The sequence below is a fragment of the Vanessa tameamea genome, chromosome Z (assembly GCF_037043105.1).
Source record: "Vanessa tameamea isolate UH-Manoa-2023 chromosome Z, ilVanTame1 primary haplotype, whole genome shotgun sequence".
Classification (NCBI taxonomy): Eukaryota; Metazoa; Arthropoda; class Insecta; order Lepidoptera; family Nymphalidae; genus Vanessa; species Vanessa tameamea.
The window spans coordinates 16,077,524-16,097,835 of NC_087341.1; the positions used below are offsets into that span (position 1 = coordinate 16,077,524).

The following is a 20,312-nucleotide window of genomic DNA, read 5'->3' on the forward strand; positions in this document are numbered from 1 at the left end:
TCTCCCTTTGAGGAGAAGGTTTGGAGCATATTCCACCACGCTGCTCCAATGCGGATTGGTGGAAGCTCCAATGCGGGTTGGTGGAGTTATAACAAAAACAAAATAAATCGACCATTTAGATCCGAGTGTGAAACAGTCTCCTAGAATATATTTTCTACACCAGAACCTAATTTTATTCATAACAGACAGAATATGAATATTTTAAAGCATAGCATGTCAAATCTTACATGCATTTTATGAATGGGATTTAAATATTCTTATAAGTTAAATCTAACCGAGTTAAATCACTCAACCTTCAAAGAGGAACACAGACGACACACGCTTATAATTTATCCATGGAAATACCGTAGGCTAATACATTTAAATAGGCCTAATTTTAGCACAGAATTTTTCTGGATGAATAGCGTGTGCTAGATACTAAAAAACACATTGTATGAATTAATAATATAGTCATCATTTGTCTGCAACGTATGTCTATAAAAAAGACCAAAAACATGACTTAATATAATAAAAAAACATGCAGTTATAAAAATAAAGAGATTATATCTAAAAAAAAAAATCCTTTTCCGCAAAATTTGTGTTCTGGAGCGATGACGACATCAAATTAATTTGATGTAACCCAGTGATATATAATAATATAATGTCATATATAATATATCAAGTCAATAAAGTATAAGAGTCTTTCCGTCGGAACTCTTCCTCGATAGGCCTACGGGACGGAAACCGGCGCCGCGCAACAAGTGTTACCCCGATAACATTATAGCCTCGAACTGCTCGTAAGAAGATATGGGCGACACAAAAACTAAATACTTTGAAAAATGATCTTTAAAACTGTCAATCTTGTCATAAAATAAATATGTCATAAAATAAATGGCTTATCATTACGCATTATAATCGTTTCCGATTTTGATAAAACTCGTAGCGTTTTAGAGTCTTTAATTGTATTTAAAAATTTAGTATATAATTTATATTGGTATTTCAATAGGAGCCATAATATAACAATAAAGAATACAAAAGAGGACTTAATAGTTCCTAAATACAAAATAATATCATTAGCGACGTGAATATATTATAATATACTAGTAGTATATTAAAATATTATGAATAATGACAGTTTCAATACAAATTTTCATTTATAACAGATTTAATCGGCTAATGTGCCTGAAATTGTTTAATATTTTTTATGCACACATTATTATTTTCGTTTTGTTATTTATCCAACGACACAATTAAATGTCTCACAAATAATCCGTGTAACATAAAAAATTAACATACTTTTAATATTTGTATAAAATAATTTTATTAATAAATACTTACTTAAATTACACGCAACACTGATTTATATCAAGACATTACGTCTTAAACCTATGGGGTTTATATATAATAAAGTTTTAATGAATGCTAGATACGCAGACGAGCAAATTATTTATCTTAGGCCATTGTCTTAAAAGTTATCGTTGTGACCGTCGAGATAGTCTATATCGAACAAGAGGATTATAACTAAAGTCCGGACATTAAATCCGGACAAGCATCACAAAGTTTTCGTGAGGAAGCTTAAATTGTTCCTATGAAATTATGATAATATTCATTGTTCTGTTCTGTCTAATAATTCGAATACAATTTTTGTACGTGTTCGTGTTTGAAATGTTGTAAAGAATAACTATTGGGATTCACTTAATTTTTTTCATTAAACTATACATTTCGAACTGGCGGTAATTTTACATTTAATCTTGTTAAATTGCGATTACTTCAATAAAGAAAATTTTAATTTTGACAATCGACAACGCACTCGGCGTTCAAATAAATTATACTAAAATCATCGTAAATTTCGAGATGATCGCTTCAGAACAGTTACGTGATTATACGATTGAATGACCTGCATATCCTCTCAATCTATTACCTACCGCATAATTTTCAAATTACTGAAACCCTTTCCGGCGTTAATTAATTAATTAAGTATCAATTATTCTGTAAATCGCTACGATATATCCCTACGATATAGTCGTATGTATCAAAACCAAATCACTATTATTAGTCATTCTTTACTAGAATTAACAATTTTATTGCATTTTACTTACTGTATCTGATGTCAGGATTTGATTCGATTCAATATAAAATATTTATGTATCTTATTCGTCTTATACATTGATAAATTCGTTTTAAATAACGTTAATCACATTTTCCAGGTATTCATTAAATTTTAAGATAGGTAGATAACTGGATTTTGTCAATATTTGATCGCTACGAAATTTCGTAGAAGCGTAGAACTTATTGAAATTATTCAGAAATTCCTTCTTAATTTATTAAATCCACAATGAAAACAAGAATAATATTTGAAGTAAAAATGACGGCTTATGAACTTTTCAAACAAACCTGAATGTATCAACTGATTTTAAATTACTTTAATAATAAAAAGCATTAATGGCGGCGAATGTTCGATTATTGCGATAAATGAAACACTTAAAATTTACTACCCCACTTTTACTATAGTTGTAAACTAGTTACACATAAAAAGTAATTAAAAGCTAATCATTGTTCTTAATTACGTGATATTTCTGACAAAGGATGTCTGCTATTATTTATTTATAAGTCATCCGTGACACTTAGCTCGTATCATCTCGATGCCGTCGGCCGGCGAAATTAATTTCGGTCACGGTAAACTGTAACGGGTCTCGGGACAAACCAAAATTTACTTATACCTAACCAAAATAAACTGTCAAAGCTTATATTTATTATGATTAACGTATAAAAAATATATAACATTCTTTAATTCAAAACTTCCAAAAAATTTATAATGTATAATATAATTCATCAATCTAGCTACCAAATCAATATAATATACCTAAAAGATAACACGATAAAATTATATAACGATAATTGAGAATATATTATAGAATATATAACTGGTTATAATATGCACTAAATATATATTAATGGAATGTATATGAACTAAGCGCAACAAGCGCAGCGCAACTCCGGATAAAACGCCCTATATACGTATATTTGCTATAGGCGAAGGGTATATAAGGCCCGGCGGGGTCGAGTCCTAGCCAAAGAGGGAGTAGCAGCCAGCTCGTCCGGATCCACCCTCATTCCAATGCCGGAGCTCCTAGTGAGCGCACGGCCTCCAGTATCTAGGGAAACTTCGGGAGCGATGTCGCATTCCGCTATAGGAACGGTTAAATTCAAAGTTTTCGCGATGAAGTGTTAATTATTTTGTCTCTTTCCCGTAAACCGCTAAAATGTCGCTATCCGTAAATTTAAATCGCTTTAAAATATTAAAATGTAAACACGAGAAATACGCCAGGCTGGAGTTTAGAGGTAAGATACCCGTTGAATGTTTTCATTATAAAAAAAAAAAAACAATTTCTTATTATATTCTTTACTTTTTTTTTATTTCAAACTCTTTTTTAAGTTTCCCGAAACCTCTTTACCGTTCGTTTTTGAAGTATGTCTTGTTTAATTTTTTTGGCGTTATGCTTATTTATTTTCTTGATAATATCGGCGGTACTTTGAATTGAATAATGTTTTACCGGAACGAAAATCGTTCCATAAGATTTCCTTACATATTATGTAAAACGGAGCCCGTATCAAATAAATAAGGCAAAATACATTTGAAATTATGGTCAATTTTTTCGGCATCGTGTCGACAACGAAAAAAACAGCGGCAATTTGAACATCGGCACGCCCCGGTTTTGTTACAAAGACGTTTATTGCAAAACTAGATGCTGGCGAATACGCGAAAGTCATACTTAATACGTATTCTTGTTGCGAATTGAGATTTAAAACAGCTATGCTTTAAAAATAAATTTAAAGACGTTTGTAAAATATTTTTACTCGAGCATAATAACTGTAGTCGATAATAACTGAAGTAAAAATGTAAGGTTTACAGCAGCAGACTTTACAGCAACCTGTATCGTATATCATAACTTTTTTTTTATTAAAGTCATTATTAATTTTGAATTTTGCCATTGCGATATGGTAAATATGAAATAAATTCAAAAATATGACAAAGCTGCGAAAATAAGCGCCCAGCTGCGCCCAGATTCATAATGATATATTTGCTTTTCGTAGCGCTACGAAATCGTAGGCTCACATCAAAATTGCCCTTGCCGAAACAAAGAAATAGAACAAACGAAAGAAACAGAAATATGAAAAGCGTATTTTTAAAACACATACATGTAAAATTCATTGATTTTGCCAAATTCGAACCCGCATTCGTTAGAAATTCGTCTGTATATAATGAGCCACTTGAACTCCCGAGAATCACGTTCAAGAACCTCAAGCAGACACTATTAAAAAACAACTTACAAATAAATGATTAATTCATAAACAAAATCGACGCACTTTTCCCTATAAAATTTTGTCGTTCATTATCTTCAATTAGCTACAAAACCCAGTTAGATTAGATGTAATGTTATCTAATTTAATAATATCATTAGTTTCAAAATAATTACCGAAACGCTTGCTTAATTAATACCATAAGACAGCGGAACCCTAAAAAAATACAAATTATATCATTTACCAAAGTAAAATATGAAAAGATTAGTTTCCAATAACAATAATTTATTTCGAGCTTATATAAAAACAAACGACCAAAGTACCGCTCATATTATTAAATAGGAAATAGGGTCAACAGTCTACAGCTGCTCAACGATGTCTCAATGTGGAAACTTTTTTGAATCTGCATCTGGTAGGTAATTACATCAAGGTCATCAAGTACATCATGTATTTTACTTAAGATAAAAATAGCCTGTTAACGTCCACTGAGCCAAGTCCTGTTTTTGAGGAGCTTACTCCATCACGCTGCGAAATTATAGGTTGGTGGATACACGCAGATTCTCGGATGTCCTCAAGATGTCTTCCTTCACTGCTGAGCATGAAATGAAATATAAATACAAATTAAGCACATCAATTTGAAGCTTGTCCCAGGTTCAAACTCTGAATCATCGTTTAAGATTCACGTCTCGTAACTATTGGGCCATCACGGCTTTACTATTTAGGCTATATTTAATTAGAGTTGGTTTAGACTGCGGTCTAGAATATAGAGGGTTACGTAAAATCAAATTACTAGCAATATAAGCGAGATTTAATAATTCATATTTTTTTCAATTTATATGAAATTTACAAAATTTTAAATATTTTTTCTAAACATTGACCATTCTGCGCTGTAGCACAGAAAGCACTGATGTAAAAAGCTATGAATTGCGAAACAAAAGGACCGAGGTGGTGTGTATTTTTTGGTCGTCGCTGGAACTTCGCACTAAGATGCGCTTGCGCATTTTTTTTTTTAATGGTGTATAATTTTTAAGATGTCATTTTGGATTTACCTTTCAATTGACCGTGAATCTAGAAAGAAATATCAACGCCAAGGAATCTGGTATTATTACAATTGATGACTTTTCATCGGTTAGCGCGATTTAATTGATACTTAAATTTTGTCTTTTTGAACTTGAATTGGACTAAGTTTAGCCAGACCCAGTCGGAGACTTTGTTAAAGAAAGACTCGATTTTAGACAGAACTTGTTCGGTTTCCGTCTATGTGTTCCCGAGATGTATCAGCATGGTCGGTCTATAAGGTTTCTACGGTGCTGATCTCTGCATAAAAATCATTAATATGCAAAAGAAGCAGAGTGATAGTAGCTGGCCTTGTGGAACACTGTTGACAACGACCTTAATGCTCCGATTTGCCAAAAATCTTGTGATCCAGTTTGAGCTTTGTTCCACGCGTTATCGAAGACCTTTGCTTAGTCCAAGCGGGCTACTAATGCATCTCCCTCGGACTCAACTGCTTCCGTCCATCTGTCATGTGTCAGGTAAACTAGAAGATCACCGGCTAAGCGACAGAAACTGGACTGGTGGCCGCTAATCAGCTAGTGCTCCTCTAGTTACCGCAGGAGCTGGTAGATAATAATGAACTCCACTATCTAAGCTTGGAGAACAAGAAGGTGATGGCTATAGCCCTAATTGGACGAGTCTGAGCGGTTGGTTGCTTAAGGGATCTGGTGCACCAAAACAGTCTTCCAATTGCCGGAAAAGACGCGTTAAACCGGTGCCAACTTTGGAGCACATATCTGTAGCACGATGGGAGGAATGCCATCGGAACCACTTGACTTATTAATAAAGAAGGAAAGAAGTGCTTTACGAACTGCACTTTGCTGGATTTAACGCTAAGAAAGAATAAAATCGGCTTCGCCGTCTCAAGGTGAACGTTAACGGAGTTCAAGTTGGAGTTCAGATCCCTAATTGTAGTTGCAGAAGTCCATAGCGAGGATTAAACGGATTGGCTTATAATGCCTGCTCCGGTTGCTCCGAATAGTAACGAGCGAATACCACCTTCCATCCAGAATTCGGAGAGCAACCTGGGCATTCGTTTTTATTTCACTGCTAGTATTTTGTAGTATTTTGTAATATTAACTGCGAGGTATTTTACAAACAACTTTGGATAGAGGAATAGAAGAAAGTCTCAAGCTTGGTAAATGTTTCATAATTCGAAGAACAGTTCGGAATTAAATCCGCTAGGTAGCTGCATAACATCATGACAAATTTGCATGATTTTGATGAATATTTGAGAAATAAGGCTCCTATTATAAGTACGCCTGAAGATTTCGAAATTATCCGGTTAATTAGTGACTTTTCATATTTTGTCCATTGGTAACCGTGATTGTTCAAAACGCCTGATTCTTTCGATTCATCGTCTTCCAAGGCCACTTTAAGGAAATCCCGTTCACGGAAGGATGGGTTCAGTTAATTAGACAATATTCAATTTTAAGTAATTGCTGATCTGAGGCCTAGTGTCTATTTGAGCAGAAAAATTCGGAGTTTATTCCATCACACTCTTACAATCCGCATTGATACAAATGTCGTAGATTTTCATCCGTCTCATGCTGATTTTCTTAATATGTATTTTTTTCATCGTTGAGTTTGATATGAAGTATAAATACAAATTAGACTAATGAATATTCAGGCGTGCTTTGTATCTAAACCCGCGATCTTCGGATAGGTACACATGCTAAACATACTGGATTATCTCGTCTCTTATAATAAACTCGAATTTTATAATAACAAAATTTAACGGACATTTGATACAAGATGAGCTTACGGCTCGTTTTTCCGCGGGTCAAAGGTAAAATTATCAAAGAGAGAACATACAATTCAATCGAAACCAAAACTTTTCTCTGTTCAAAAAAATAGTTATAAGTAAAAACTTTAACATGGAATTTATTTTATTAATAAAATAAAGGAATCATAACAATCCGTCTCCAACGAGATCCAAGTTAAAATTGATCATCAAATGATCCCCAAATAATTTAAGTTTCGTTACCAAAATTTCAGCACGGTAAATTATTATTGGCTATAGAATAAGGATTACATTGCATATCTTCATTATTTGGTAGAATTAGTAACATCAGCGGAAACCTGTTATTAACTTGTAATATTATCTAAGAACTATTTTAGCTGTATTGCTACAATTTTCAAATCACATATTTAAATTAAAGTATAATCCATAAACTCCTGCCTCAAGTGGATTCTTCTAAGAAAATCTACTTAAAGAGATAACTATAATATATACTCAAATGACGGAAGTCCGTTATAATTTTTAATTCAATGAAAACACAGGTTTTACACGACTTTTTAAAAGATAATAACGCACGTGTTTTTGAAATAACACAAATGCACAAACACTCACACAGCTCCACATTCTTATGGTACCCATAAGAATTTTCCAAAACATTTGGCGTTAGATTGAGTGCATCTTAGAATATTATCTCAGAAAAAAATGAAGAACTTTTTTTAGCTCTAACCTATTTAAATATATGAAAAATGAAAAATAAATGAAGAAATATTATTCCGTTAGAGTTCATTTCCCGGGTCCCGAGGTCGCAGTTAAAAAGAATTGGGGACGCAATCCTACTTTGGATTAGTGCTATTAGTATAAATCTTTAAATTTAAGTAAAATCTTTTTAAGTTTTTTAAGTTCGGTCATATTAAAACAGAGCTGAGAAAAGCCTTCTGCCATTAAAATTAATGACTGAAGCGCTAAGGTGTGATTACTAGTTTTATAATTCAATATTATATAAAATTTATTTTGTTTCATTTATGCTGATTGGTGGTGAGATCTTTATTATGGCACTGAGGGAATAACTTGCGATAAATCTTTGCGTAACTCATCTTTAGTTAGTTGGGTTAGACTTTACATATATATAGATCGAATTCATTATATTTTCCACTTAGGTTTTCTGTATGTAATGTTATATTTTTTAAATTCACTTATATATTATATATAAAAAATATATACTTTGATTTTGAATGTTCAGCAAAAATTGATGAAATATAAAAATATTTAGGTATATAAAAAAAATAATACATGTTACTAGTATCTCATTTTCTTGGAGTCTCTTTACATATAGCCGCACACATAACATATCTTTGCTATATTTGTAATTAGTACAGATTCTTCTTTGATATTACGACGTTTCAAATAATTTAAGTTTAACGGGCTTACTAATTAGTATCTCTAGCTATGAATGCGCGCAAAAGTACTGATGAGTTTTAAGCTAGTGACGAGTTCTGTTTTTAGTATGTATATGCATGTTGCATACCATACGTTTGCAGTATAAAAAAAAATTGTACTATTATTAGAAACGGAAGGAGTAAGGAATATAGTAATTAACTATATCAATATAGTCACACTTGAATTCTATTCTATAATTTTGATAAATTTCAAATCGATAGTTTATTAAAAACTTTATACAAAACATCTTAAAAGAGAACTCAGGAGGAAGGCTTGTGAAGAATCCCTTGAAGATATTTCTTATATTTTTCCATTTCCGCCCAAAGAGCAAAGAATAATAATATAATCTAATAACAATAAATTAACTAGCAGTCACTGACGGTCAAATACATATTATCATTATACGTAAAATAACCGCTTTTTACTAAATGCATATGTACGTATACACGGTACATATACCAAATTTGTTTTTAATTTTTTTTCTGTAACTTTGTTCCGGCTAATCTCTGGAACGGCTCGACCGATTTTGACGGGACTTTCACTGGCAGATAGCTGATGTAATAAGGAGTGACTTAGGCTACAACACTAACTTTTGTGTTAAATTCAAATGCGCACGAAGTCGCGGGCACAGCTAGTGACAATAATATAATATCGATACAAGAAACTAACACAGACTAACTCCTGATAGTCGACTACAGATATTAAGTCTTTTGTGAGTGTAAGAGTAACTTTGTCAACTGGATCTCAAGAAGCGTGTAAATTGAAAAAAAAGCTAAATAAAAAAACAAAAAATGTCAAGGATCTTTTCTTTGCATGAAGTTTTGTGAGTTAATGGTTTAAAGCACATCTTGGGAATAAAACGATATTTTCTTTCTTTTGTCAGTGGGACATTTAAGGATAACTATTATTTGAAATCGTTAACTTGTTCTACTTGGGAGGGGCCAATAAAGGAAAAAGTAATCCTTGTAAATTCACTTCGTTTTCCATTTGTCCATCCGTCTGTCTGTCCATCAATACTTTTACTCTGAAACGTGTAGAAGTATAAAGTTGAAATGAATCCCAAATACTGAGGTCTCCGTTACCTTGGAACAGCAAAAAAATCCAACCTAAGTGTATGCCTTAGGCAACAATATATTATCCTAAGTTATAAGAAGAAATTATATTTTATGTAGTTATAAATAAATTTCATGAAGGACCATTGAACTTGGCACCCATTTAGATCTCACTTCTTTTGTCGTTGAAGTCAACAATCAAGGTATATATCATAATATTGGACTTGGCTCTCATTTTTACATTTATTCTTTTGATGGGATATATCTGTCACCTGTCTGTCTATCTGTCAGAACAGACCTGATATTTCTGTCACTACATTTAAGGGCAATTATTATTACTTGAATTGAGCCGAGATGGCCCAGTGGTTAGAACGCGTGCATCTTAACCGATGATTTCGGGTTCAAACCCAGGCATGCACAACTGAATTGTGCTTAATTTGTGTTTATTCATCTCGTGCTCGGCGGTGAAGGAAAGCATCGTGAAGAAACCTGCATGTGTCTAAATTCAACGAAATTCACATGTGTGTTCCACCAACCCGTATTGGAGCAGCGTGGTGAATATGCTCCAAACCTTCTCCTCAAAGGGAGAGGCGGCCTTAGCCCAGCAGTGGGAAATTTACAGGCTGCTAATTTATTATTACTTGGATTTATTTTATTCACTTTCTTATAGCATAGCATTAACTATAAGTTCATTAATTTAAATATAAGTTCATTCATTTTACATAATGCTTAAGTAATCTAAGAAGTAAATAGTTGGGTTATAGCAAGATATTCAAGATCTTATTGTTCAACAGTACCAACTCACAACAACTTCAAGGTTAATTTCTATAGCCAACACAAACATATATGCTTATATCTATATACTTATATATATACTGCGATACTCTGTATCGCAGTATATATATAAGTATTGTTACTGCGATACTCTGTATCGCAGTAACAATAATCTTAGCTAATATAATATTATACATACATAAGTGAGTTTTATTGTTACGCCTTCACGCCTTAACTACTCAACTAATGATCATAAAATTTTGATTAAGAAACATTTTTAAAACTTTTAGCAGTAGTCCAAATCCGCGCAAACATCACTGAAATTTAAAGTGCTTAATTTATAATAAATCTCGTGCTGGGCGAGCAAGGAATTTATTTCTAATAATGAAGAAAAACTCTAAAGTATTTTAATACGATATTCATCATTTGAAGCGTAAACGTTTTTTTTATATATATAAAATTTCAAATATTTAAATAAATATTGTGTTATTCCACATGAAAAAGGGGCCGGATTTTTCCATTAATCTAGCCAATTATAACATACTCCCAACTCAATTAGCGCTTCTTGTGTACGTCGAAGGACCTGTGGCAATACAAAAAAAAAAACATATTTCTTTAATCACCATAAACCAACATAGCGGCTAGTAAAAACTTATTACAAAAATAGGTCAAGCGACAATACGATAAGTGGGCCTTGGAATATAAAATACGTAATATTAGCCTTTTTGTTTTGTAACTTTTGAAGATTTATAATAGCTTCCGGGAGCAATGAGACAAGATGAATTATTTATTAACCTTTCTTAATACCAAAGGTTTACTAAGAGCTATTGAATTACACTTTACTCTTAGGCGGAATATTTTATATAACATAGTATAAAACAAAGTCACTTCCCGCTGTCTGTCTTCCCTGTGTATGTTTAGATGTTTAAAACAACGCAACCGATTTCGATGCTGTTTTTTTTAGTAAATAGATTGATTCAAGAGGAAGGTTTATATGTATAATACAAGAATAATATAGTGGAGAAATACTAATAATTTTACAAGTTTCTAATGTGATGTCGTAAATAATCACATTTTTTTGCGCTTACATTACAAACGCTGTTTGAAACTACCGTTACTGTTACTTAGTGTTCTGCTTGGTTACGTAATACGAGATAGATCAAAATAATGTACTACAGTATTGTAAACCTGAAAAAGGTCTTCAAAAAATTCCAAGATGATATTTTTCTATCTCTTCGGGATAATCCATAATAAGCAATTTTTATCCTTTACTTTTTACAAGAAATAATGGCGTATTTACGAAGCGATTTTAAAGAATACTGTATTTATCCTTATCAAATTAAGTATATAAAAAAAAAATTGTGCATTTTATATATATATATATATATATATATATATATAAGCCCTTTACAGCATGCGATTTAAATGAATATATTCGAAGATATTACAGATTTAAAATGCATTATCTAATAACAATACATACCGCTAAGTCCCTGCTGTAAACCTTGTATATAAAGACAATCTGTGGTATGTATAGTATCAGCATTGCACCCGTGCGAAGCCGGGGCGGGTCGCTAGTTACATTATATATTCAAGACAACAATCGTATATTTTTACTTGATACGTGGATGAAAGATCAAAGTTGAAATTATATTTGCATTTATAATTCATGGTCCTTGGCATCGTAAAAACATTTCACAAAATAATTTATATATCAAAATGTTGCTTTTGTAAGTTATCCGAAGTAAGCATTTAAACTTTATGATTATTTAATTAATTTTCCCTTTAATGGCGTTATAAAACAGTTCTGTGATTTGGAAAGCATTTGTTTCATTAAAAATACCCTTACTTAAGTTACGAACTTATCTAATTATTTCCGGTGGTTTTTTCGTTGGGCAGCTCTGAAAGTAACTCTTCCTGTCTGATATTATATATCTTGATGTGAATAATAGAATTAGCTTAGGTGGACGATGTTATAACAGGGCTCATTAAGCTAAAGGTGACAATTTACTCAAATGAATTACACAAAATTGAATTTGATTTTCAGACATTCCTCTTTTTCCTATCGTAGACCATTCGATTATAAACTTTATTACGGTCAAATATAACTCATTTTTGCAAACCAATTATGTGGCTATTAAATCAATATATATTTTTTAACTTGATTAATCAAACTTCTTAATTATGACATTAGGAACAATTCGTATTTGTTTGGCAGTACTAACATTTTCGGCAAGTAACATAGTTACAAGAATAACATTCCAAGTATAACCAATTCCATTCGAAGATGTGTAAAGATAAATAAATATTAGATTAACATAATAAGAACTTTCTGTATTACATAGTATAGCTCGGCTATTATTATATAATTCCAAATTGTTACCATTTATATCAAAAAACAAAATTATACATAATGCTATTCACAAACATATACACTTATAGACACGAGGAGGAAAGATAAACTAATAACACCTAGTTTCCATAACATAACATAAACATAATCAGCCTGTAAATTTCCCACTGCTGGGCTAAGGCCTCCTCTCCCGTTGAGGAGAAGGTATGGAGCATATTCCACCACGCTGCTCCAATGCGGGTTGGTGGAATACACATGTGGCAGAATTTTGTTGAAATTAGACACATGCAGGTTTCCTCACGATGTTTTCCTTCACCGCCGAGCACGAGATGAATTATAAACAAATTAAGCACATGTAAATTCAGTGGTGCCTGCCTGGGTTTGAACCCGAAATCATCGGTTAAGATGCACGCGTTCTAACCACTGGGCCATCTCGGCTCCACGTTTCCTGCTTTGCAAAATTTATGCATCCTTCATCAGGCTCAGTATTCGTTTCTATAATAAGATTCCATAGTTATTTTTAAATTATTAAAAAATTTAAATTTCATGTCAAAAAAACATTGTTAATAAGGCATAATACTCAATACGAGATTAAATTAATTACAAAAAGCATTGACTTAATATTTATTGAATTCTAGGCTGAATTCTAGTGAAGTAAATTGTGGGAAAAAGTAACTACTGAATATCCTGCCAGTTCTTATCGATAGACTCTACTTTCCGAAGCAGTGTATTTAAACATTTAATTCAATACTGTAACATGACTCTTCGAAAGGGCTTTTATGAGCCTACTTGAATAAATAATATTTTAATTTTGATTTTTTTATTTTTTGACGAGTAGGTAGGGCTTATATATATTTGATCATTCTTTACAACAATATAAGGTTCATGATATATGACTGGTATCTTTAAACTCTTAAAACACACAAAAAAAGAAATAAGCAATTACATTCCACTTTGTTTATTTGACGGCAGCTAATTAAACAGTAAATAAATATTTAAACGAGATCTCAAAGTGCGGTTTCAGCAAAAATAAGTAATTATATACAAAGTTTACTTTTAATTAAAAATGTTTAATCATTGTTTTAAGAAAATGACTAATGAAAAGAGAAGGGAAAAATGCATGAATTCACATTTCGTTTCATTAAAAATCCTTAAAGAAGCCTTTCTTTCTCTCCACGAAAGAAACGCTTGTTTATTATATTTTGAATTATCCATAAGTACGATTCTAACATAAAATTCATATATAATATTCAGTATAGTTACTTCGCTCGCGACGCAGACGCTCACTAAGAAGGATTTTTGGGGATTTCAATTTGAGGGGGAAAATGGAATGAGTAGCATTGTATGAATTTTATGGATTAAATTCACGTAATTTATATCAAACATCGCAAAAAATCTTCAGGAATCGGATAAAACTATATTCAGCAAGACGAATAAAGCATCTCGATGGAAAATATACCCGATGTCTTTATTGCGAGAGCGAATTAGGCCTTCAGCTATTTTTGAGAAATAGATTTTACAAGTTGTTACCACTAGTGGTACTCATGTTAAGTAGGTCTTTGTGCAAGTCCGCCTGGGTAGGTACCACACACTCATCAGATATTCTACCACCAATTCACATAACATCGTAGATCCCAAGTTTTGTGGCGCTTTGGCTATGTAAGATATGGTTAATATTTCTTACAGCGTCAGTGTCTATGCGCGGTGGTGACCACTTAAACTCAGGTGGCCGTCGCTCTGCCACTTACCTATATTATATAAAAAGATTTTATATTTGTACATCTTTACTCCTGTATATCTTATTCCCTAGAACCTTGTTTAAATATAACATATTATTTTCACGTAGCTTCTGAAATACGTTCGTAAAATACTTCCTGTATTTGAAGACGGTTAAGAAAGGTTCAGCAACACCTAATATAAATGAGTATCATATAATATTTATAGAATACTTTACGATGAAGGATATATAAAGTATAATATAAATAATATAAAGTCAATCACGCTGAAGCGTTCGTGATCCCCTTACAAAGAAACACTATCTTCCGACAAGCATGCGATCCTTTACGAGCATGTTAACATATTACGGTCGTTAGTCAGTCTTGATACATGATACATGTTACTTCAAAGCCTGTCTGCTAAATTATTTAAAGCGACGTAGTAATGAATAAAAAGCAAACTAAAACTGACTAATTTATAGATATTAAAATTTCCTTATTGTATTGTGAAAATATAAAGTCATCATTAAATTTTAAGTGCGATTTGAATCACACGTGGATTATTTTCACAATAATAGCTTCAACCGTGTAGTGGATCACCAGCATTGGAATAAAATAATGGAAGGACCCTTTTTATCTTTTCTAAAAGTAAAAAGTTACGAAAGTTTATATTGTTTAAAAAGTTAGGAAAATTTGTTATTTAAGATGTTTTATTTTAATTAATGTCTTATTAAACGATTTTTCTGTTAAATAGATTATTCATACTCTAGAAGCTTTTAAAGATTGAAGAAAATTATCTATACTCATTTCATCTATCATTATAAGTGCGATCTGTTTGTCTGACTTTAACGTTAAACCAAGAAGTCGATTTTGATAATCATTTGTTATGAAGCCAGCATGAACCACAAGGATATAGGCTATTTTGAAAACAATATTGAAATAAAATAAGTTAACCAAAACCAAATAAAGATGCTAATATAAATTAAAAATCAATCACTATCTACAAATTAATATGTATTTAAACATAAACAACCGTATTAGTAGTATAAAAACAGCTTAGTAACTGGGAAAGGATTGAACTCTCATTCTTTTATGACAACATCAATTTTATGGTTAAACTTTTGCTAATAATTAAACGAGTTGGGGCGCGCCAAGCTAAACATAATCTACATAATACATACATATATACTGAACGCATCGGTATGACCAACTAAAGCGGAATCGTCCGTGGATTGTTATGGGATAAATGATTTGAATTCCATTGATCTTCCTCCTGCTGGATATATGATAACTTGGCGCTGCAGTTTAATTTCGTAACGCCATGTTTTGTTATTGAATTTCTTCTGAGACTCAAACAAAGAAGTGAAACAATAAGAACGCTAACGACGATATGATACAGGTCGCTGTCTCGGAGAGCTCGGATTAATATTTAATTTACTTTTCTCGTGTTGCGACGAACCCTGCGATGTACTCGTACATATTACCTTCAATTTATCAAGGGTTGTTAAAGTAAACCAGACCGTGACTGGATTTCTTGTAAATAACGTATTTCTTGGCTATAGTATAATCTGAAACCGAACCCAAAATGTTAAAAGTTTATGGAGTCTTATTATTATCATAACATTCTAAGTTATGATAATAATGACTATGTAACACCTGAAAACTACCTTACATTTTTTATTACATTAGCAGCCTGTAAATTTCCCACTGTTGGGCTAAGGCCTCCTCTACCTTTGAGGAGAAGGTTTATAGCATATTGGAATACACATGTGGCAGAATTTCATTGAAATTAGACACATGCAGGTTTCTTCATGATGTTTTCCTTCACTGTCGAACACGATATGAATTATAAACACAAATTAAGTATATGAAAATTCAGTGGTGCCTGCCTGGGTTTGAACCCGAAATCATCGGTTAAGATGCACGCGTTCTAACCACTGGGCCATTTCGGCTCCCACTGGGCCATCTCGGCTAAAACTACCTTGCTTCAAATAAATTCCCATCAGATGCAATTATAGACCTCAAATTGTTAGCTTTTTAATAAACATAATCATAGGATAACTCAGAACACCTTTTGATATGAAGTCTTTAAAAAATGAAAGTGAGTTTACAGAACTGTGTCGAAAAGTTATATACCCTATAATGTGTTGTAATAGAAATTGAACTGTACCATGGGGCAGTAGAGAGAGCTAGCAGAGGAATCGTTCGCGGGAGTGCAAGCGATAGGAATCAAGTGCAGTCTATACGGATACTGACAATTAAATCCGTCAAAGCTTATTATTATTAGTGCCATCCTATTATACATTTTTAGCGTAATTAGTAAAACATGTATATTTCTTTTCAAGGTCACATCAAATACTCCGTGGTGCTTCTCGATGACCAGGAACTTGTCAACGTCAACCAAGTAAGTGAATAGAAAATATTATAATAGTATTAATATTTATGTCCGGTATTTATAAATTTCATAAAATCTACTACAACCATTGAATACGACAGCTTAGTGTGGAAGTTGGTAATATTACGTGTTCTACCCAAAAAACGATTAGGTTGCATTGGTTTAAGTACTAGGTTTAGGCAAATGCTAAAATTTTATTATTTTCCTCTGTATGTATGCCTTAATCTTCTTTATCTCAGATTCATTACAGAGAGTTCTTTTGGTTATCCTGTGATCTCATGTTCACTTTATGATCTCCATTCGAGGACTTTTCTTCCTCAACCGTCATAAAACCTTTTGTCATTTAAACCTCAGCTAGTATTTAATATTTGGTAATTTACCATCACTTTCAAGGTTCTGGTAACAAAATTAATGTCACCTTGTCATAATCTTATTTTCTTAATGGATAAATGGATACTAGCTAGCTGTTGACACAGGCATTATTTAGTCGCACATTTTCATAATTGATTTCGACAAGCCCGAATAAAATTCCAAATACCGGCCTGGGTTCTATCTGGGCTACTGACGATCCCAAGTTACTGTTCTGGAATATATTATATGTCTTCATATATATAAGGTCAGCCCTATTAGAATAAGCTACACGAGTGAGCCCTTAACGTCGCACGATACTTTCGAAGTAGCTAGTTGCCGGTTACGAAGAAGAGCCATTTCAAAGTTTCATTTTATCTCAGAATTGTTACAATAGAACGTGGTTCTTATTTTAAAACTTTTTGCTAAAGTTAAATGCAATATTACTCCGGAATTCTCTTTTGATCTCGATGAGTTCCTGTTTTGAGTTTGTTCTTACCGTTCAAAAAAAAATACACTCGAAACTCGACGTATAACTTTATCGTGCAATTAATTTTTTATGTTATAGTGGTTGGCGGCCTAGGGAAAGGGTCCACTTTATAGTAAGTGTTCACCGCTGCCCCTAGACATGAATACTGTAAGAAATATCAATCATTCTTCATATCCCTAATTTGCCACCAACCTTGGAAACTACGATGTTAAATGTTGCAACTTTTACTATGAAAAATATGCTGAATAATCTCATCGCTTGAATCGGGTCCAACAGCCATTGTTTCATAGTGAAGGCTTTCACCCAGCACTCTGCCGTATAATTTGATTAATTCTCCTGCTACTATCTACTAGGTTACTGTAAATTTATTTTTCTTTTACGGCTATTGAACCGATAATTTGGTTGGTCTACTTTACGTTCAAAGTGCCCTGTGTTCGCTAGAAAGGATTTTATCCAAATATATTCTATTCATTTATATGAAAATTTCCTGTTTTTCCGGTTTTAATTCAAGCTAACTATTTTGATTAGCATTTATTTGACATCTAATGAAATTATCCTTAATTTGATAATGACTATCGTTTAGAATTAATTATCTACTATACATCCCGAATTCATATGGGTAACATTTAATTCATACAAAGTTATCAGCAAAACTAGCCTCGAGAGGAAGGCACTCGTTTAGATACTTTCTCTACTGTATTTGGTACTTATTCGGCTTAGCTTACCTCAGGGGTGAAGAGACTGATCTGCCTAATCTGAGATTGATCGGTCTAATCGGGATAAAATGAATACACAGATGGTTTTCCACTACTCTACGGCCAATTAAACTCAAAGTTAATAAAACAGCTTACAGATACACAACATTTGCAGAGAAAATTCTCCACAGTTGAAGCTTTGTTGTCAAAGTGTAATAATTGTTTTCAAACTTCTACTGACTAGCTATCTTAATATCCGCTGTGTCTATCGAAAAATTCATTTCTTTAATAAATCTTGTTATACGTATTGTTTTCTGTGTTTTACACGAAAACAAGGTAATATTATACTGTTCAATTAGAAAACGGAGAAGTTTTCAGCTATCCCTTGGGGTAGGAGCTCGTTTTAATCACGAGAAGGTTACGCTCATTTTTAACCGTGTTATGATTATTGTTGCGTATTATTCGATACGTAGGCATTTTGTGACTAAACTATGTAAAAATATTGACTATGAAATGGTTATATCCTTATTTAAACATCATCATATCATCTAAATTGTATTAAAATTACGTGACATTGTAAAACCGATTCAATATTTTAGGAAAGTAGCTCTAGTTGATAAAATACATTTTGTTTTCAACAGGCGTCAGGAATGAGCATTTAAATAGGAAGTTTGTTAGCAACTCTTAGCTTTTCGGCCTTATATTTAGAAGTACTTTGAAATATAAATATAAAGTTGCCAACTTCTTCTTGCTTTCTTGCCAACATTCTTGCTTTTATAACTCATTATTCGTTCATTTGTAAGATATGCTGTTGAAATGGCTAAATATCATTAAGTTATGCTCAAAATATTCGACTCAAAATAGTCAAGTTCTATAAGATCTTTATTAGACTGATGACTGATTTGAGGATTTGTACGTAATACGTTAGGTACAATGAACTTATGATTTTGAGTTATTTGAGTTCTCAAAAGTCTGAACCTAAAGCACTTTTCTCAAATTAGGCAAAAGGAAAAGCATCATACGTGCTGTGTAATCATTTGACATTTTTGTTGTTTCTTAAATTATCTGTCAGATCAGTTTCAAAGCAAATTTATGCTTACGCAAAATGTTCTTTACTGCTATTGTATTAGAGATTTTTATCGATTAAATGCAATTGTGAGTATTCTGCTTATAGATGCCACCGTAAAATTGTAAATACCGTTAGATTATAATCTATCTAGCGATATTGTGAACAATTTAACACATTAATTTTCGGTAGATTATAATCTACCGAAGCTAATTAAAGTTAAATTATAAAAACTCTAACCTAACCTAACCGATATATTATAAACTATCGAAATTTTTGACGTTTTATTTTGAGTTCAATCACCGTTCACAATATTTTGGCAGTTTACAGACTCGCGAGATAGATTACATTCTATAAGTAGTATAAACCAAACCCTTGTAGCAAAAACAATTATTCGTAACGAACATCAACGAAATAAATGGTTGTCTGGATGTCTCTATGCAACCTCATATGGTACGTGACAAAATTTTACAATTCCCGGAATTTAGTTCATATCGAGTATCGAATAAATGATTGATAAATAGAACTCTATCTGGGCCACGTACGTAATGTTCCAGCGTCTAACGCCATACATTTTTTATAAATATAGTTACTATATATTTTAAAAAATTCTTTATTAAATTTTTTATTCTTAAATAAATATTATGTTATATGATAAAATTAAGTATTAATTGTTATTTGTTACTACTAGTAGTGTTGCCATATAAAGTAAATTTTCGATCCACGGAATTTATTTGTAGTTATTGGTTATTGGATCTACGGTCCACTCATCGGATATTCCACCGCCAGACGACGATACTTGGCATTGTTAGGCACCTTGTGTAGTTACACTGGCACACTTCAAACCTACTGGAATAAAGGGGAATGTGTCACCAACAATGTCGGTATTGGGTGCTAAGATTGATGTTA

General features: G+C 32.4%; 1 protein-coding gene across 1 annotated transcript in view; it reads left to right on the forward strand.

Annotated features, from left to right (window-relative positions):
- The first annotated feature begins 3,070 nt into the window (after window positions 1-3,070).
- Window positions 3,071-20,312, forward strand: part of LOC113404117 (otoferlin-like) — an 85,013-nt gene continuing 67,771 nt past the window's right edge. Inside the window, exons 1-2 of the mRNA XM_026644891.2 lie at window positions 3,071-3,321; window positions 16,755-16,813. Of these exons, the coding sequence (XP_026500676.2) occupies window positions 3,243-3,321; window positions 16,755-16,813 (138 nt within the window). The 5' untranslated portion in view covers window positions 3,071-3,242. The remainder of the gene's footprint in view (window positions 3,322-16,754; window positions 16,814-20,312) is intronic.